At 47.1% G+C, this 21,735-nt stretch overlaps 1 protein-coding gene across 1 annotated transcript; it reads left to right on the top strand.

Annotated features, from left to right (window-relative positions):
* Positions 1-6,193: 6,193 nt before the first annotated feature.
* LOC123183295 (berberine bridge enzyme-like Cyn d 4) lies at positions 6,194-7,992 on the top strand. The gene has a single exon (XM_044596070.1). The coding sequence runs from the start codon at positions 6,241-6,243 to the stop codon at positions 7,861-7,863; it is 1,623 nt and encodes a 540-aa protein (XP_044452005.1). The 5' UTR covers positions 6,194-6,240; the 3' UTR covers positions 7,864-7,992.
* The last annotated feature ends 13,743 nt before the right edge of the window (positions 7,993-21,735 follow it).

The raw sequence follows: 21,735 nt of genomic DNA, 5'->3' as shown, positions 1-21,735 counted from the left end.
GGAACAATATGAAGATGCATATCGGGTTTGGATCAACGATCGTTACTGATTCCGGGGTGCAGTGAAAGTTGACGAGTCAGTGTAGATCGTATTGTAGTCCCTCAAACGTCGTCGATGATCCTGCGAACCGCCCTCGAATGATCCCTTGAACAGAAGACCGAAAGCACGGCCTCTCTACTTGGATACAAGCGTACGGTCTTCACGATCCGACAGCGCTTCGCCGTCCGGAACTAATCGTCGCCGGAGAACCACACCGGGCTTCCAATTATGAGTATTAGAGGTGGCTAGGGCTAGCTCTAATTACTCAACTAGGACCTTACGTGGGAAGCATCAGCCGGGGGTTCCACTCCGATGAGCGGTGGGAAGCGAGGCACCATTTGCGCTGAAGCATATACCTCCGGGGCTCCCGGCAATCCGGTGAGCGAGTTGCCGGACATGGGGAAGACAAGCCACGACCGACCGTAGACTAGTGTAGTGTATCAGTGTCGTGGGAGTGAAGCTCCGCACGACCGTACATGCACATAGTTTTAAATTTTTTAGTTGAAAATATGTCCAAAATGCAACCGTTCTCGTCCAGTTTGTATGAAATCCATCATATTTGTACGACATCCGGTTGTGTTAGCATGAATTTCATGCGGTTTGTTGAAAAGGAGTTTGAAAGGTATGCGGCTAGCGTTGCATGTCGACCTCCCGCATCCATGTTCGCAGACTGGTCCACTATTCTCGGACAGATGCGGGAGGATTTTTTTGGGTTGCCGTTGAAGATGCCCTACGGCTCCATGTACTAGGCCTTCCACATACCCAATGTATAGCGACTGGATGTTGATAGTTTGATACGTTCATGTTGTCGCTCTGTGCGTGTATATACTTGTAGCGGCAGATGATGATGATATCTCCCCCACAAAAAAAATTAAAAAATGGTGATGATATCTCGTGTTAGAAGTTACGTATCATCAAACGTTGAATTCTCGGGATGAGGTTTCTAGTGGCACAACCGTAAGCAGTGGACCGAACACAAGCAAACAACCACACGACTGCATGTGACATATTGCACAAGATAGGTAAGAAAGAAACATATGCCAAACTGTATGCACATCGGTTTTATTAGGCCCCACGTACTAAGGCCTTCCACGCACGCATTGCATAGAGACTGGATGGAGAAGTTAGCAGGTGAACGTATTGGGCAAGAACACGGCAGTTCCTTCGGGAAAAAGGTTTTGCGATGGTACACGTGATCTAGCGGAATCAATTTTTTTTATAAAGTACGCCATCCATGAAATTTGACATTTTCTAAATTTTAATATATATATATATATAGAGAGAGAGTAGAGTACACTACAAAGTAGGAAAGGGACAATTGCATAATAGCAACTCCAACGCAATGATCCAAACGGACACGAATTTTGTCTCGTTCTTCGTCCGTTAAGGTCGCGCGTCCGTCTAGCGGACATGAGGCGAACACGCATGACCCGTGGATGAACCCAACACACAAGACCAAAAAGCGGACAAGTGAGGCTGCCGGTGTGGATGAGATGCAGCTTTCCTCCCGTGCCGCCACGGCGTGCACCGCAGCCGCCGCGTTCCTCTTGCGTTGCCGTGTTCCTCTATCGCCACGGCTTGCACCACCCGCCGCGTTCCTTGGCCACCATGACACGCACCACCGGCCACCCGCCCGCCGCAGCTGCCGCCTTCCTCCCACGTTGCCCGCAACATTCCTCCTTCACCACGGCCCACTGCTCGCCGCCGCTGACGCGGCAGAGGCCGCGTTCCTCCCGCGCACCTGCATTTTCGCCCGCCGTAGCAGCCGCGTTCCCCCTGCGCGCCTGCAATTCCTCCCTGAGGTCTCCAAGCCGCCGAAGATCTCCCCGCTACTTTCGCCAAGATTAGAACGGGAGGCGGCGGCCAGCGTCGGTGGCCCTGCCAGTGAGCACCACGGTGACCTGCGTCGGTGGCCTCGTCGCGGCGTTTGTGGAGGAAGTGCGACGCGGCGGTTATGGAAGAAATGCGGGGTCGCTGATAGATGGGACCAGACCGGGCACAAGAGGGCAGGAGCGGATGAGGGGAGCGTCCGCTTTTGTCCGTTGCGTACCCATTTGTCGCTCATATTTGCGCCCAGTTTGGGTTGGGGTGGATAATAAACGGACGGCAGGCGGACACGGGCGTCCGTTTGGGTCGCCTCGTTGGGCCAAGTTTTCTTTTCGGATGACTCAAACTAATAAAATGGGTCGCTCAGTTGGAGTTGCTCTAAGTGCCCCCTAGTTCGTACCTCTCAATTACAAATTGGTACTCATTTTTCAACTATGCACATTGACACCCAGACTATTTTTCCTTTGATGTAAAAATTCAGGTACACCTACGCATAGACAGGACTTTAACCAAAAGGCATAGACATAAGATGTACGCCAAGCGTCTCAATTGTTCATAATAAAATGGAAGAAACATTTTGAAGAATGCCAAGTAATTGAGTTAACAAAAGGATGTCTCTCTGTTTTGCCAAAAAAAAGACGTCCCTCTAATTTGGAATATTTTGCGATCAAAAGTTACTCGATAACTAAAATAGGGGCAGCATCTTCTGCATGACCTGTACCAAAGGAGGAAACCAAAACAGCCCAGTCCAATAGTTCTGTTTGCAAAAATGTTTCACCGAAGGTTGGTATAGGCAACAGCACAGAGGATACGGAGCTTTACTGCAATGAGGTGAAGTGGATTAGCATAGGTTAGATTAGACACAAAACATATACTCTATTCATTGCAAAATATAGTGCGCCCACGCTTACCAAGGTCCAACTTTGACCATAAATTTAACCAACGAGACCAACTGCGGCGTAAGAAAAAATTATATAATTGAAAACTTCTTTTGAATACGAATTCACTGGTATAACTTTTGCTCCCACTACAGTCGATCTTGTTGGTTAAATTTATGGTCGAAGTTGAAGCACAGAAATTGAAGAAGCACCATGTTTTAAAGCGGATGAACTATTGAACTCTTCTTACTATTCTAACTAGTCAACCTTCCTGTGTATTTGCATGCGCTAGTTGTTGTAGAATTAATAAAATGAGACGTAGAGCCTCGTCGCGTCCACTCTTTGTCATCAGCCGACCATGTAGCCCTTGATCCTTGGGAAACATCCTTTCAAGAACTTGAAACCACTGTACGCAGGCTTCATGGCGGCTGCCAACTGTCATAGTTTTGTCATGGTAGATTTTAAGGACTTAATCGTGAGGCCAACACATTTAAGTGGGTCTTCAAACACAAGCTTTGTCCCGATGGTACCTTTGATCGCTATAAAGCGCGCTGAGTCGTTCGTGGCTTCCGGCAGCGTGCTGGCATTGACTTCACCGACACCTTCGCTCCGGTTGTCAAGCCCGGCACGATACGCACGGTTCTCCATCTTGCAGTCTTCCGTGCTTGGCCGGTACACCAGATGGACGTCTCCAACGCCTTTCTTCATGGTCATCACGAGGAGCAGGTCTTCTGCCAGCAGCCCACCGGGTTTGTTGACCCGGCGCTTCCCGACCACGTGTGCCTGCTTTCGCGGTCCTTGTACGGACTCAAGCAGGCTCCGTGCGCTTGGTACCAGCGCATCACAGCGTTTCTCCACCCGCTTGGGTTCCGCTCCACCCGCTCGGACGCATCGCTCTTCGTCTATCATCAGGGCTCTGACACGGCCTACTTGCTGCTCTATGTCGATGACATCATTCTGGCGGCATGTATGGCTGGTCTTCTCAGTCAGCTCACGGCTCGTCTTCGTGCTAAGTTCTCCATCAAGGACTTGGGTCCTTAATTTGCACTACTTCCTCGGTGTTGAGGTGGTGTGCCGTCCGGGTGACTTCTTTCTTCATCAGCGGAAGTACGCTCATGAGCTCCTGGAGCGCTGGCATGCTTAACTGCAAGCCTGCCGCTACGCCTGTTGATACGAAGGCCACGCTTTCTGCCACGGATGGTTCTCCTACTTCGGATGCTGCTTTCTACCGGTACATCGTTGGTGCTCTCCAGTACCTCACTCTAACTCAACCAGAGATTCAGTATGCCGTGCAGCAGGTGTGTCTTCATATGCATGCTCCTCGGGACATTCACTGGGCCGCTGTCAAGCGGATTCTCCGCTATGTCTGTGGCACTATGGATCTTGGCGTCACGCTTCACGCCTCCGCCGACACCGCCCTCACCGCCTACTCCGATGCAGACTGGGCGGGCTGCCCTGACACTCGTCGCTCCACCTCAGGCTATTGTGTCTACCTTGGACCCTCACTTATCTCGTGCTCGTCCAAGCGGTAGCCTACGGTCTCTCGTTCCAGTGCTGAGGCTGAGTATCGTGCGGCGGACAACGCCGTCGCCGAGTGTTTATGGCTTCGCCAGCCGCTTCAGGAGCTTTCTTGCCCTGTTGACCGTGCAACAGTGGTCTACTGCGACAACGTATCGGCGGTCTACCTCTCCGCTAACCCGGTGCATCATCGACGGACCAAGCATATTGAGTTGGATATTCATTTTGTTCGGGAACAGGTGGCCCTTGGCCATATTCGTGTTTTACACGTCCCTACTTCCCAGCAATTTGCAGATATCATGACCAAGGGCTTGCCTACGGCGTCATTTGAGGAGTTCCGGTCCAGTCTTTGCGTCAGCCGCGGTGCCGCTTCGACTGCGGGGGGTGTTGAGTATATGTGTTGTGCATATCTGTGTACTGGGCCCACCTCCTAGTTGCCTTGTATAGTTGAGGTCGTGGGCCACTCCTGTACATCATATATATGTGTGTTTGCACCTGAGGAATACAACACGTAATTTCCACATCATACACTTACTAAATTAACCAAGGTAATTAGAAATTGGGGCCCCTACAAATTTGGGGGCCCTGTGTCGCCCACTTTGCCCGTGCTACTAGACGGCCCAATTGTTCATAAAAATGGCAAATAAACATTTTGAAGAATGTTGAGTAATTCTCTGTTTTGCAAAAAAAAAAGAGTGAGAGATGTCCCTGCAATTTGGAATATGTTGCGAACAAAAGTTACTCGGTAAATAGGGGCAGCATCTTTTGCAGGAACTCTACCAAACGAGGAAACCAAAACAGCCCAGCACAATGGTTCTGTTTTCCAAAAATGGTTCACCGAAGGCAGGCGTAGGCAATACGCAATAGCACCGGGGATATGGAGCTCGACTGCAATGGGGATGAAGTGGATTAGAATAGGTGAGATTAGACACAAAACATTATATTGAACTCTTGGTACTGTTCTTCTAATAACTTTGCCAAGTTGATTTCCTCCACCGTTTTTTTTTCTTGTACGGAACTTGTGCATCAATCAATAGTTGCCACACTTGTGCATCAATCAATCATGGCAAGGACACCGAGGACGACAATTTTACACATTGTCCTAACCCTCTGCATCCTCTGGGGTCAAAACACGCCCATGCTACTAGACGGCCCAATTGTTCATAAAAAAAAGGCAAATAAACATTTTGAAGAATGTCGAGGAATTGAGTTAACAAAAAGATCTCTCTCTATTTTTCTTTTGCAACAAACAAACAAAAAACGATGTCCCTGTAATTTGGAATATGTTGCGAACAAAAGTTACTCAATAACTAAAATAGGGGCAGCATCTTTTGCAGGAACTCTGCCAAACGAGGAAACCAAAACAGCCCAGCACAATGGTTCTGTTTCCAAAAATGGTTCACCGAAGGATATGGAGCTTGGATCCGGCTTGCCTGCTCCCTCCCCACTCTCCCATCCGTGCTCCCACTTCATCCTACGGCTGTCTTTTTTTCTTTTTCCTTTCTAATCTAATCATCTCCCCTCTGATTTTAAGGGGGTGGGGCCGGGCCTTATTTTGTTCTAATCAAATCAAGCCACGTACGCGGGAGCACGGATGGGCGCACGCGCGGGGAGCAGGCAAGTCTCGTCCATGAAGCTTGACTGCAATGGGGGTGAAGTTGATTGGTATAGGTGAGATTAGACACAAAACATATACCGTATTGAACTCTTGGTACTAAAGTTGGTCTCTAATTTCCTCCACCATTTTGCTTTTTCTTGTACGGAACTTATTGGCCAGTTGTGGAACCACTCCGTCAACTATATATGACAGATGATGCTTCAACTACCGCATGGGACATGTGGTTGGCAAAATCAAAATTCATACATATTTTTTTGAGAAGAAAAATTCATACAGATGATGCTTCAACTATATATATAGTTGCCGCCTTCTATATAACGCTCACAGCCATAGTTGCCACCACTCGTGCATCCATCAATCATGCCAAGGACACCGAGGACGACAATTTTACACCTTGTCCTAACCCTCTGCTGCATCCTCTGGGGTCAAAACACTCCCTCTCTAGCTTCCACTGCCACTGCAATCGATGAATTCCTTGGGTGCCTCTCGGCGGACATCCCGTCTGGCCTCATCCAGACCCCGGCAACCCCGTCGTCCTACTCTGCCCTCCTGCTGTCCACCGCCCGTAACCTCCGCTACATCCTGCCAGACACCTCCAAGCCTCTAGGGATCATCGCGGCCACCGAGCACGCCCACGCGCAGACCACCGTGCGCTGCGGCCGCCGCCACGGCGTCCGCGTCCGCGTGCGCAGCGGCGGCCACGACTACGAGGGCCTCTCCTACGCCTCCGTCCACCTCCACAACCACAACGAGCCCTTCGCGGTGCTGGACCTCGCCGCTCTCCGGGCGATCCACGTCGACCCGGCGCGAGCTGAGGCGTGGGCCGAGTCTGGCGCCACCGTCGGCGAGCTCTACTACGCCGTCGGCGCCGCCAGCCGCTCGCTCGGGTTCCCGGCGGGCTCCTGCCCCACCATGGGCGTCGGTGGCCACCTCAGCGGCGGCGGGTTCGGCTCGCTGGCACGCAAGTACGGCCTCTGCGCCGACAACGTCCTCGACGCGGTCGTCGTGGACGCCGACGGAAGGCTGATGAACAGGAGCAGCATGGGGGAGGACCACTTCTGGGCTCTCCGTGGCGGAGGCGGCGAGAGCTTCGGCGTCGTGCTGTCGTGGAAGGTGCGGCTGGTCCCCGTGCCGGAGACCGTCACGGTGTTCAGCATCGTCCGGTCAAGGAATCAGTCCGCCATCGAACTGATCACCAAATGGCAAGAGATGGCGCCGGCTTCACCGCAAGAGCTGTACCTCCGCGTGCTCGTGCTGAACCAGCAGGCTAATTTCCAGGCGCTGTTTCTCGGCCGGTGCGGCGGCCTCTACCGGCTCATGCAAGACCACTTCCCCGAGCTTGGAATGACGGAGCAAGACTGCGAGGAGGTGAGCTGGGTGCAGTCCACGGTCTTCTTCGGCTTCTCCACGACGTCCGTACCGCCGGAGCAGCTCCTCAACAGGAGCAGCAATCCGAGCTACTATCTCAAGGCCAAGTCGGACCACGTGCAAGAGCCCATCCCAAGGGACGTGTGGGAGATCATATGGACGGCGTGGCTGGAGAAGCCCGAGGCGGCGCTGCTCATGCTGGACCCTTACGGCGGCGTGATGAGCAGCATCCCACCGTCGGAGACGCCGTTCCCGCACCGGCAGGGGAACCTCTACCAGCTCCAGTACTACTCCTTCTGGTACGAGAACGGGACGGCGGCGGCGGAGAAGCGAATCAGCTGGGTCAGGGGGCTGTACAAGGAGATGGAGCCTTACGTGTCCAGCAACCCAAGGGCTGTGTACGTCAACTACAGGGACCTTGACCTGGGCACGAATGAGTTGGACGGTGACGTGACGAGCTACGAGAAGGCTAGAGTCAGCTGGGGAGACAAGTATTTCAAGGGAAATTTCAAGAGGTTGGCAGCTGTGAAGACCATGGTGGATCCCCATGATTTCTTCAGGAATGAGCAGAGCATCCCTCCTCTTCCCGCTGCCAAAATGATAGATTCCATTTGAGACTCTTAATTTCGGTCTCTATTGCTAAATTTGTGCGTCTTGGTGACGTGACGTGTTTATAATATTCATGGATGAAAAAGTATGTGTATCGTGTCAAGTTTATGAAAAATAATAAATAAAATGGAATGATATTGTCCCTTTGTCTAAATTTTTTTTTAAAGTACAAACACAAGCGCTCATACATACGTACATACACTCACCATTATAATAATACTCAAGGGGATGACTCCAACCAAGAAAGAAACATCCACCAAGTGTTAAACATAGTAGGACCGTGTGACTTCTCTATACTATTGTACCATACAAGTTTATCATTACCATGATTCAAAAGGGTCACTGTGAACAACATAAAAGATAACTATAAACCATCTCAAAGTTTCATGATTCGATGCATGAGTGGCAGTCTGCAAGACCGACATCAATGTGACTACCATGTCTTAGGGCATCTCTAACCCATCTCTTATAATGCCACAATGGAGTAAAAATTCGATTTTACTCCCTTACGACGCACCTAACTGATCCCTTATCCGCAGTAAGGGAGTGCATTTTTTACCCCAACTCTCTATTTTCCTTAAAATTTCTCTATTTTTACTTCATCCCGCCACGGCCGAGTAAAAGTGGCGCCTCTCCCTCTCGCCGCACTGCCTCATGCCGCTGCCACCCCCTACCCCCCCCCCCCCCCCCCCCCCGCCGCCGCCTGCTGGCTCGGCCGGAATGGATAGGTAGGCCCCTTCTCTCACCCCGCCGGGCACTGGCGCCGGCTTTTCGCTACATGAATTGACCAACGCGTCACCGCCTCCACCGAAAAAAAAAGGGAATCAAGAAGACCCACCGTGTCAAAGCTCCTCCTCCAACCGCTCCGATGGTCTCCGGTGTGGCCACCGCCTCGCCGACAATGGCACGCCGCCCTCCGGCCGCGCTTACCGGAGGCAAACAGGCTCGAAAGCCGACGGCGGCGGCGTCAGCGCTTGCGGAGGCGGCCACTGGATCGGTAGTGATTGTTGGTGATCGGTAGAGATGAACACGGCTGAATTCCTCGCGTCGTTGGAGTTCTCGGCCTCCGTTGGCCTTGATGAGCTCAACTACGACTTGTTTTGGGAACATTCGGACACCCAAGACATGGAGGTCGAGGAGGATATGCCCGAGGAGGAGGAGGCCGAGGAGTTGGGGATTGTGGAGGTGACCGAAGCAAGCACCAAGGGCCAACGGTGGCACACCCAAAACTACAACCACAAGGAGGACATTAGTCTAAAGAAGGCCGAGGAACGTGCTATCATGTTCATGAATCCAAACACAATGGATGAAACAGCAAGAAAGTATAGGGAGATTACTCATGGAGAGATCTTGGAAGCCTCTCTTCCGAATGTTGGTGGTGGTGGCCGAGGGGGTGCTGCTGTTGGTGGTGGTGGTGGCCGAGGGGGTGCTGCTGTTGGTGGTGGTGGTGATGGTGGTGGTGGTGGCCGAGAGGATGCCGGTGTTGATGGTGGTGGCTGAGAGGACGGTGGAGTTGATTTCTTCGCCGACGACATCGTTTGAGTGGAGGTGGCTGAGGGGGGTTGGCTCGATCCACAACATATGCATTGCTATATTTGTGGTGATTTTGGCAAAAACCTTGTGTTCGAAGTGATGTCTTTTGCGTGAACTTCGCATGTTTTCATTTGAAAAACTAGATGATGAAACTTTATGTTATGGCAATTATGCTATGCATGTTTTAGTTTTAATGTTTTTAAGATGTATATTGTGTAGTGTTTGATGTCGATGCAGCTAGGACAAAAAAACTATAAAGTTTGGTTTTTTACTCCACTAACTATAGGGGGTCCGCTAGGTGCGGCCACTGTTAGCGTAGTAAAAATATACTTCACTAACTTTACTCGGGCAGATACTCGGTTAAGTTTTAGGGGATTGCTTAGAAACGCCCTTACATTGTAACTTATCCTAATCCCTGTTCAATTTTTACTCATCATCAGTCGCCAAAAAAAAAATCTACTCATCATCAAGTCAGTGGCAAACAGATGCGGTTCTTCAGATGACGTGGACACGAGAGGCGTTGGAAGGTGCGCACACGAGGGTCGTGACGCTGATAGCTAGCGAGACCGTGGGAAATGGGGACACTGTCTTGACGATCGAGATACGTTGAATTCCATCTGGGGCCATTTTAGTAACTACATATAGAATGGATAGGACTCCCATGTCCAGCATGATAGCCCAGCACGGCTAAAGAGCCGTGGTGATTGTAACATACTCCCTCCCTTTTTAAATACAAGTTTTTTTTAAAGATTTCAACATAGACTACATACAGATGTACATACACATATTTAAGAGTGTAGATTCATTTATTTTGCTTTATATGTAGCTTATAGTGAAATTTTTAGAAAAACTTATATTTAGAAACGGAAGGAGTAGTTAGCATGAAAACGGCACTGGTCGAGCATGACAATCCATGTCAGAGAATGGGTTAGTTAGATGAGCTCAAATCATAGTTTTCAACATTGTTTTTCTGGAGAACCATGCGAGTGGGCCATCAATTCACTACTACAAAAACAGTTTCCACTAACGGGCAAAAAAAGCTCTATAGTAGCGGACATCCTGTACGCTACTAAGAGCATTTATAGTCGGACTTAACAAATTCAGCCCTTCAAAATGTAATTCACATCCGGACACTTTAATTATCATATTTTAAATTCATACAAACTCATGCAACTACATAGATGCACACACAACATCCGGCTACTCCATCACTACTAACTAAACATGATGTTGGACTACTAAAATTTGGTATGTTTGGCTATGATGGAGTTCATCCACGGCTGTCATTGCCCTTCCCGGATATGAAGATACCCGTCTCTTTAGGGATGGTGGCATTCATCCTCACGACCGTGCTACATCCATGAACAAGGAGAAACTTGCTCCCTTCTACATCCGAGAATGTGGAGTCATTGGTGAGCCCAATGATGTTGAGAAGGTACATGACATCATGCACCGTGTGTTCGGCAATGTGCTTCTGCCCAAGGTTGGGAATTAGGATGAGATCTATACTGGTTGATTTGTTGGTGGCTATGAAGACCAAAGTGGGTTCTAGTGCTACCTTTGATGTGTCCAAGTGGTTGTGGGAGGAGATGTACATCATGGTCATTTACCAGAAGGTACCCATATATGCTACATTTGGCATGTGCTTCCTGAACTCTATGGGCAATTCGCAGGCCAGGAGAGTCTCTTTCTTCTCTAGACAACCTCACTGTGCATGAGGTCAAGCAGCTAAAAAGGAAGAAACGTGCGGAGCCTCGCTACCTGGCTGATGATCCCGAGGATGTGTATGCCACTTCTAGTGATGAGGACTTTGAGTTGGAGACTGGGTCCAAGCCCTCTTGGGTTGCTAAACTGACTGCCAAGGTGAAGAAGACTTTTTTGCTTGCAGGCTCACATTCAAAAGAAGCTTTATGAAGCTCATGTCAATGAAAAGCTCGCCAGACGCAGACAGATTCAGACAATGAGGCACCTCAACATTCAGGTTGATAGTGGCACTGAGAAGAGCATCAGCCCTGAGGATCGTTGGATCTTTGAGAACAACAATTGGACTGATGATGAGGCCTCTGTCCCACCTGCCATGTCTACCTCTGTTGCCGTCGAGGATGATGATATCATGGAGGAGGATGAGGAGTCTAATGGTGGAGATCCAAATGATGATGATCCAGAGAAGACCGAGGAGTCAGAGGGGGACTACTGTGTTAGAAAATTAAGTGATTAAATGGTTAATATGTTAATTACCATAAGTTAAAGTGGGCCCAATAGTTAATTACTGGATTAACACTAATTAATGATAATTAGCAATTTGCGCCTGTGATTGGGGGGCTAATTAAGATTATGGTTAGGTCCTACGTCATATACAGCGCTATATATAAAGGAGGGCATCCCTGCACCTAATTGATCGTCGTATCGTTTAGGATAACAGTGCCCTCCGAAATTTATTCCAAATCCAATCGGGAGTGCGCTGGACGTTGACGTGAATGCCTAACTTTGCTTCGGCGAGGTGCCGGAGTGACCTGCTACGTTGCTACAGTTCGTCATTCGACTCTACTTCCTCCACCGTGATGGCCTCTCCAAATGGAGGTATAAACACACTACTGTCCACTAATTTCCGCATCAAATCAAGTAGTGTTCATGTGTATTAGATAAGATCCGACTAGCAATTGCATAATCCCAGCAATATATTCTAACATTTGGTATTAGTAGCCGGTTGGATCTAATTACATGAATTTATTTGAGGAAATTAACAGTAGATTAATCTGTCTGATTGAACTTGCCTGAAAAATCGCATAATTAGGCCTCGCCCGCGCACATCAGGTGGTGCTGCCACCACCGTGCGCCTCAGGGTGGTGTTGTTGTCGCCGTGCGCATCAGGAGCCGCCGCGCGCCTCAGGCAGTGCTCCCGCTGTCGTGCGCCTCAGGCCGGTGCTCCTGCCGCCGCGCGTGACGCCTTAGCCCCGACTGCCGTGCATCGGTTCCATCCTCGCAGAGCTGACTCACTCCCGCAACAATCGCTTATCCGATCCGGATTTCTCGTGGGTGGCGGCGGCGCAGCAGAAAGCTAACTCGATTAGGGATGAGATTATTGCATCTATAGTCCTCGTAGTCGCTGGCGACGTCCAACTTGGTCCTGGAACTTGCGTATTGCTGCAATACAGTCCTGGATATGAAAATACGTGATCAATACGGTTCCTGAGGTTGAAACAACAGTCCTGGCTCTACATGTTGTGTACGTATCTCGTATTTCTACAGCTGATGGGCCCATATGTCTGTGGGCTGACCAATAAAAAGAAAAAAGGACGGTTTGGGGATTCGAACCCGCAACCTCTGGCCCATCACTGCACGATCTATCCACCAGCCCAAGTCTGTGGTGTATGTGAAATCTAGACGCACTCTCTATTATATGCATATCATTGTCTTTTAATAATTTCGTGAATTTTTGAAATGTCATGAGATTTTTCTAAAAAACGTTCATCGATTCAAAGAATGTTCGTGATTCAAAAATAAAAGTTTGTGTCTACAGAAAACGTCCATGAGTTTTTTTAAAATATTAAAAACAATGTTTGGGAATTAAAATAAAGATTTCGAAATTTTATAAAAATGTTCACTCATTCAGAGAAAATATTGATGAATTCAAAAAATGTATTTCACAAAGAAAAAATGTTTCCTAATTTCAAAAGTTGTTCCCGAATTTGAAAAAATGTTCGCCTATGCAAAAAAAAAACTTGTGGACGAGTTCCAAAAAACATTTACGCAATTTCAAGAAAATGTTCTTGAATTCAAAAAAGATCCTGGAATTTGTAAATGTTCGCAACTTTAAAATTATGGTGAACATTTTTTTCAGTTTGGTGAAAAAAGAAATAAATTCGAAAAATGTTCACCCCAATTTATAAAATGTTTATTGATTTGAAAAAATGTTCATGAAATAAAAAAATAAACGCAGTTTCAAAAAAATTGTACGTATTGAGTGCAGGGGGGGGGGGGGGGGGGGACGCTCCAGGTCGCTCGTGCCAAATAGGAGACCGCAAAAAAATGAGAACAAAGAAAAAACACACTGAAGACAACTGGGTCGGAGCTTTAAAACAAATAATACACATTGCACCTGTTATTTTTAAGTAAAAAAGGATTTTTACTGCCTGAAAAATTCCAAACATTTATGTATACGCATGTATAGTAGTGTAATATAACTATGCAAAATTCCATCAATATTCGTGCTTGCATGTGAGAGAAACAAAAAAGGATAAATATATGAAAAAAGACTTGTTGAACAAAAATTCATCGAAAACACTAACATCATGTTTTGAATTATTGAACAAATTATGAAATTTAGAATAGGAATATATAACCAAGAACAATTTGAAAATCCAAGAAAAAAATTGCAAATATTTTGTGCATGCGTGAGCAAAAATTTGGAAATGGAAACATTAAGTTCTAATAAGTTTTTGTATACTGTGACCAATATTTGAAATTTTCCCTAATTTTAATTTTTACAAATTAAAATAAACAAAAAAGGAAGAAAAGAAAAAAGAAACTATCAGATATATGATTAGGTCCTCTTTCGTTATTGCCCAACGATATTGCGAATTAGGATTTTATTAAATTAGCCATGTTATTAATCAGACCAACGTAGGATTAATATCATGCATTTTTTATTATTTAATGTGGATATTTTAATAATTCATAAATTTAATATCCATATTATTTATGTTTTATTCAGCTTTGAACCCATCAGTTATTTCTGGGCTCCTAAACGCAATTGAGCACCTCGTTGGGACTAACTTTCTTACATGGAAGGAGCAGATTTCCATTAACCTTGGGGTCATGGATCTTGACTACACACTTAGGGAGAAGGCTCCAGTTCCCTTGTCCTCTGATGATGAAAACCTTGCTGAGAGAACTAAGGTTTATGAGGCTAACAAGAAGAAGTGGGAGTGCTCCAATCGATTGTCCCTCATGATCATGAAAAGCACAATTACTCTTGGGATTAGGGGAGCTATCCCCGATTCCGAATGTGCTAAGACTTATCTGGCATCGGTGGAGGAACAATTTAAAGGCTCCACAAAAGTCTATGCCAGTACTCTGATCATGAAAATGCTCACCACTAAGTATGATGGTGCAAGCGGTGTGAGAGAACATATCATGACTATGAACGATATGCCGCAAAATTAAAGGGCATGGACATGGAGATTTCTGAGGGCTTCTTGGTTCATTTCATTATGACATCCGTTCCTGTGGAGTTTGGTCCATTCAAGATCAACTATAACACACAGAAGGAGAAGTGGACCATGGATGAGCTCGCGGCTATGTGTGTTCAAAAAGAGGAGCGACTTAAGGTTGAGAGAAAAGATTACGCTCATCTTACTTCCATGAACTCAGGGAAGAGAAAGTTTAATGGTGAAAATAAGACTCGAGAAAAAATTAGGTCCTTCACATAAGGCCGAGTCAAGCAAGTCTGGGGCCAAAAGGTCAAAGCTTTCTGTTGCTAAGGATCCTTCTGCACCTAAGAAGCCTTATTGCAAGTTTTGCAAACATGATGGACATAAGCAGAAGGATTGCGATGGCTTTAAGGCATGGCTTGTAAAGAAGGGTATGGACACAATTTCCATGGTTGATGAATCCCTTTACACTGATTTTTCCCCTAATACTTGGTGGGTTGACTCAGGTGCCACCGTGCACATTTCTAACTCATTGCAGGGATTCCTTACCGTGAGGACGCTTCAAAGGGGGGAGCGAACTCTTAGAGTTGCAAATGGACAGGAGGCTAATGTTGAAGTTGTTGGGACTCTCCCGTTAGTGCTAAAAGATGGCTTCACCCTCCTTCTTAATAATGCTATTTATGTTCCTACCATGAGGAGGAACCTTATTTCTGTTTCTCTATTAGATGATGATGGTTTTGAGACTTATTTTGGGAACAAACGATGTGTTATTAAGTTTGGTCATGATGATATTGGTCATGGTGTTCGTCATGACAAACTCTATAGACTCCTTTTGAACGACTCCTCTGAATCTTTGAATGTTTCTGATGTAATAAATAAGCATCAGACTTCGTTGAAATTATGGCACTGTCGTTTAGGCCATATTTCGAAGGGGAGAATGGAGCGTCTCATTAAAGAAGAGATACTTCACCCCTTAGACTTCTCTGGATTTAGATCACTGCATCGATTGTATTAAGGGAAAATTCGTAAAAAAAATTAAGAAAGGAGCAATTCGTAGTAGTGGGGTTTTGGAATTAATCCACACTGACGTTTGTGGTCCATTTCCTATTACTTCTGCCGATGGATATGGCTCCTTTATTACTTTCACCGATGATTATTCTCGTTACGGATACATTTTTCCTATTCGCGAACGATCTGAAGCACTCGATAAATTTAAAATCTACAAAGCTGAAGTAGAAAATCAGCATAATTTGAAGATTATAGTAGTGCGATCAGATCGAGGCGGAGAATATTACGGGAGACATGCTCCTTATGGACAAATTCCTGGTCCCTTTGCTCTATTTCTTCAAGAAAATGGAATAATCGCCCAATACTCAATGCCGGGTGAACCTCAACAAAATGGAGTCGCTGAAAGACGCAACCGTACACTTATGGATATGGTACGGAGCATGGTTTCCAACTCCAGTTTACCGGTTAATTTGTGGATGGAAGCATTAAAGACAGCCGTGCATATACTTAATCGGGTTCCTAGTAAATCAGTACCCAAGACACCTTATGAATTGTGGACTGGGAAGAAACCCAGATTAAATTATTTGCATGTGTGGGGTTGTCCTTCTGAAGCTAAGATTTTTAATCCACACATTGGGAAATTAGATCCTAAAACCGTCAGTTGCCATTTTATTGGATATCCTGCAACATCCAAAGGCTTCCGTTTCTATTGTCCAACACGTACCACTAAATTTGTCGAAACGAGGCATGCTAAATTTTTAGAGAATGTTAATGTCAGTGGGAGCTCTGAGACAAGAAAAATCACACTTGAGGAAAATCGGACTGACATACCATTACCGATGATCCCAGAGTCTGTTTTTCCTTCGTCTTCAAGCGCAACACCTCCAGTTAATGATTGTGGGTTTATTGGTGCAGCGCCTAATAATGAGCCTCACATCACTCAGTCTTCTGTGATATCTAATGAACCTTTACGTAGATCACAGCGGGATAGAAGAGCTGCCATTAATACAGATGAATATGTTGTTTACATGACTGAAGATGGAAATGACATTAGTAAGGCAAATGATCCCACCTCCATTGAGGAAGCCATGACAAGCGGACACTCATCTAAGTGGCTTGAGGCCATGAATGATGAAATTAAGTCAATGAGTATTAATGATGTTTAGGATTTAGTAGAAATTCCTGAGGGAGTCAAAAAGGTGGGCTGTAAGTGGGTCTACAAAACTAAGCATGACTCTAAAGGAAATGTCGAACGATTCAAAGCAAGACTTGTCGCTAAAGGTTATACACAAAGAGAGGGCATAGACTATGTTAACACATTTTCTCCCGTCTCGAAGAAGGATTCGCTAAGAATTGTTATGGCTCTTGTTGCTCATTATGATTTAGAGCTACATCAGATGGATGTTAAAACCACATTCCTTAATGGTGACTTGCATGAGAATGTATATATGGCTCAACCGGAAGGTTTTGTCGTAGAAGGCAAGGAACATATGGGATGTCGACTTAAGAAATCTATCTATGGGCTAAGACAAGCGTCTAGACAATGATACCTTAAATTTGATGAGGTTATAAGGATATTTAATTTTAAGGAAAATGAAGTGGACAATTGCATATACATTAAGACCAGTGGGAGCAAGTTTATCATATTAGTACTTTATGTGGATGATATCTTGCTAGCCAGCAGTGATTTAGACATGTTATATGAGACCAAAAGATTTCTTTCATCTAATTTTGACATGAAAGATCTTGGGGATGCCTCTTATGTTTTGGGCATAGAAATCCACCGAGAAAGGTCTATAGGGACATTAGGACTGTCCCAGAGGGCATATATTGACAAAGTCCTTAAAAGATACAACATGCATAATTGTTCTTCCACTCCCGCACCTATTGTTAAAGGTGATAAGTTTGGTCCATTTCAGTGTCCCAAGAATCAATTAGAGATTGATCAAATGAAGACAATTCCTTATGCCTCGGCTGTTGGGAGCATTATGTATGCTCAAGTATGTACGCGTCCCGGCTTAGCGTATGTAACTGGAATGCTTGGCAGATATCAGTCTAATCCAGGCTTAGATCACTGGAAAGCTGTCAAGAAAGTAATGCGCTATCTGCAAGGGACTAAAAATCATATGCTTACATATAGAAAGACTGACAACCTAGAAATTATGGGTTACTCAGACGCTGATTTTGCAGGGTGTAAGGATACTAAGAGATCCACATCAGGCTATATCTTCACACTTGCAGGGGGAGCAATTTCATGGAAAAGCTGCAAACAAACACTTACTGCATCTTCAACGATGCAATCAGAGTTTGTGGCATGTTTTGAGGCTACCGGGCAAGCCGTATGGCTTAAGAACTTCGTCCCCGGACTTAGAGTGGTAGACAGCATAAATAAACCACTTACATTATTCTGCGATAATCAAGCTGCAGTTTTCCTTTCGAGTAACAACAAGTCAAGTGGTGCTGCCAAACATATTGACCTTAAATACCTTGTTGTGAAAGATAGAGTCCAAGATCAAACAATTAAAATTCAGCATATAAGTACTAAATTGATGATTGCTGATCCCCTGACTAAAGGCTTGCCACCAAATCTCTTTCGAGAACATATTGCTAGCATGGGTCTAGTGGAAAGTCTATAACTATTGGGGTAACTAAATGATGAGATCTCAATATTTGAACTTGGAATAAGGAAGTTTGTTTCGCTTACTAAGTGCACATAATGATTAATAAAGAAACAAACTATTAGGACCATAAGTAGGGAGTATGGATGCATGACCATACAGACTCCCAACCATAAATAATTATCCATTACGAAATGAAGTCTTACGCTATAGATTTTGGGGTTCCAGTAATGATTATACTATTGCTGCGAATACATTATCATGGTGTGATGCCTTTGTTGAAGTATGGACTAATGACATTAACCATTCAATCAAGTGGGAGAATGTTAGAAAATTAAGTGATTAAATGGTTAATATGTTAATTATCATAAGTTAAAGTGGGCCCAATAGTTAATTATGGGATTAACACTAATTAACGGTAATTAGCAATTTGCGCATGTGATTGGGGGGCTAATTAAGATTATGGTTAGGTCCCACGTCATATACAATGCTATATATAAAGGAGGGCATCCCTGCACCTAATTGATCTTCGTATCGTTTAGGATAACAGTGCCCTCCAAAATTTACTCCAAATCCAATTGGGAGTGCGCTGGACGTTGATGTGAAGGCCCGACTTTGCTGCGACGAGGTGCCGGAGTGACCTGCTACGCTGCTACAGTTCGTCATCCGACTCTACTTCCTCCACCGTGATGGCCACTCCAAACGGAGGTATAAACACACTACTGTCCACTAATTTCCACATCAAATCAAATAGTGTTCATGTGTATTAGATAAGATCCGATTAGCAATTGCATAATCTCAACAATATATTCTAACATATTGAGCTCTGGGGCATTAGCATCACTCTTTTCCTTTTTGGTGTCTTGATGCCAAAGGGGAGAGAGTTCTACTAGGTCTCGGGATTTTCATGGGTGTGTTTATTTGCTTTGAGTTGGTTCGTGAACTTCTTGTGTGTCAAGACCTTGTGCATGGTGTGAGACATGCGATCCCGACCTATCTATTCTCAATATTTTATATCTTGTCTCTTATGTTTGTAGAGTTTGCTTATTATTGTTGCCCTCACTTTATGCTCTACTTCATACTCTTGCAAATGCGTACTTACTCTCTATTTCCTAACTTTTGCTTTCATTGGTTGGTCCATAAAATCTAGGGGGAGCGTTAATCCTCATGTGAGCACTTTGCATTCCAAAAGCAAATCAAAATAGTGCACACATGTAGGGGGGAGCCTGTCTACATTTCTAGACCTCCAGTGCAAATCGTGTGGTTGTCATCATGCACCAAAAAGGGGGGATTGTTAGGGCATTTCCCGCCTTAGTGTTTTGGTGATGATGACAATTGTCGGTGGAAACGACACCTATGGGGTCACTAGGATCCCTTCTACGGTAGGCGGGCGCGGGGTTGTGAGAAGAGCGGGTCTGACAGGGAGCACACGGATTGTTGACCCAGGTTCGGGCCGCGAAGATGCGTAATACCCTAGTCCTGCTTTGGTGGATGTATTTGAGTGTTCTTGTGTTCTTGAGCTAGCTACGGGGTGCAACTTGCCCAAAAGAGCTGAATCCCCCTCCTGGTCGCCTCGGGCCTCCTTTTATAGGCAAAAAAGGGGTCGCCACAGTGGCACACAAGAGGTGGAAAGGTCTACAGTTGATGAGCCTATCCTCTGGGACCATAGGACAAACGCATTTAATGCACTACCGACGTGCCCCCCTTGCTTTATCGGGGACGCCAGGGAACGACGTCCCAGTTGTCGCCGCCTCGCCCTGCCTTGACATGCGTCCGAGCTGACGGGGCGTCGTGGCGCCACGTTGGCTGGCTGCTGGGCTGGCGCGGTGGTGGAGCCTTCAGGAAGACTTGCATGCCACCATGCAGGAGCTTGCTGGGTCGGCGTAGAGGCCACACGTCGCCACGCAGACGCCTGCTCAACTGGTTGAGCTGGCAGCCGCATGGGGACGGCGGTGGAGTCTTGGCTGGCGCGGGCCTGGCAGTGGCCCTGCTGATGCCCTCGGCAAGGGTCTTGCCGGGGGTCCAGCAAGGGTTTTGCCGTGGCGTTGCTGTCGTCCCCGGCAAGAGTCCTGGCAGGGGTCTTGTGGATTTCCTCGGCTAGGATCCTGCCGAGGGTCGTCGTCTTCTGGTCCTCATCTGATCTCATATGTTTCCGATCTTGACGAAGATTTGCATGCCACCACAGAGGCGCCTCCCGAGCCTTGGCTCCAACGTAGTTGGTTGGGTTGGAGCCTGTGGGCTCAAGGGTGGCTCGCTCTGCTGGTGTTGGGCAAGTTGCCCCGGCAAAGCTCTTCCCGGGGCTGTGGGGGGCTGCCTCCGCAAGGATCTTGCCAAGGGAGTCCACCTCGCCCTCTTGCCCTCATGTGCTTCTGGTCTTGGCGTTGCCTTGGTTGTCTCGTGCTTCGGCTTCTCTCCGGCTTCCCTCCTTTGCCCTACTAAGTGTGGCCGCGGCGCGTGGCTCTGACTGCCCATGCACAAGTAAAGGGGTCAAAAGGAGAGCCCCTACTTTTGTACACTGACAGGAGCCCCCGGGCCTGGGCCACACATAAGCGCGACGCGTTGTTGGCTAGGCCCAGAACGGTGCGCGGACAGGTGGGGTGGATTTTACTGCAGTAACCTCTCGTCCGCTGCGCTTCCCCACGACCCGCATTGAACGCGCGACGTGGAGGGTCGTGCGTGACATGGGGGTCATGCGTGGGGCGGTTTCCGCATGCATGCGTCACATCGTGGTAAAGAGGCGGCTCGCGCCTTCCCCATAAAAGGAGGGAGGCGCAGAGGCACGCGGCAAGGGTCTTGCCGTGGCTTTGCAGTCGTCCCCGGCAAGGGTTTTGCCGGGGGTCTTGTGGATTTCCTCGGCTAGGATCCCACCGAGGGTCGCCGTCTTCTGGACCTCATCTGATCTCACATGTTTATGATCTTGATGAAGATTTGCATGCCACCACAAAGGCACCTCCCGAGCCTTGGTTCCAATGTAGTTGGTTGGGTTGGAGCCTGTGGGCTCAAGGGTGGCTTGCTCCGCTGGCATCGGGCAAGTTGCCTCGGCAAGGCTCTTGCCGGGGCAGTGGAGGCTGCCTCGGCAAGGATCTCGCCGAGGGAGTCCACCTCGCCCTCTTGCTCTCCTGCGTTTCTGGTCTTGGTGTTGCCTTGGTTGTCTCATGCTTCGGCTTCTCTCCGGATTCCCTCCTGTGCCCTGCTAAGTGTGGTCGTGGCGCGCGGCTCTGACTGCCCGTGCACAAGTAAAGGGGTCAAAAGGAGAGCCCCTACTTTTGTACACCGACAACAATCTACTATGCGGACTAATCATGTGCCAACTTACTCATGTACATCTTGTTTGGTACAAGAAGGTTAGGCATTCCCTTCGGACGGAAAAGATCGAAGACAGTGGTTCCCACGTATTTATTTCTCTGGTCGTAGGAATCCCATACTATTAAGAGGGAATCCGCATCGGAAGATACTGGGTGAATCAATGCACGTACACGTCCTTTTGCACCGACTATATAACCTTCCACCTGGAGGGAATGCCTAAAGTGACCGAGGCAAGGTGACCCCATGTCCCCAATCATGTT

Source organism: Triticum aestivum, chromosome 1D (assembly GCF_018294505.1).
Source record: "Triticum aestivum cultivar Chinese Spring chromosome 1D, IWGSC CS RefSeq v2.1, whole genome shotgun sequence".
In the NCBI taxonomy this organism is placed as follows: Eukaryota; Viridiplantae; Streptophyta; class Magnoliopsida; order Poales; family Poaceae; genus Triticum; species Triticum aestivum.
The sequence above is the reverse complement of the archived record's forward strand: the minus strand, read 5'-3'. Positions and strand labels throughout refer to the sequence as shown.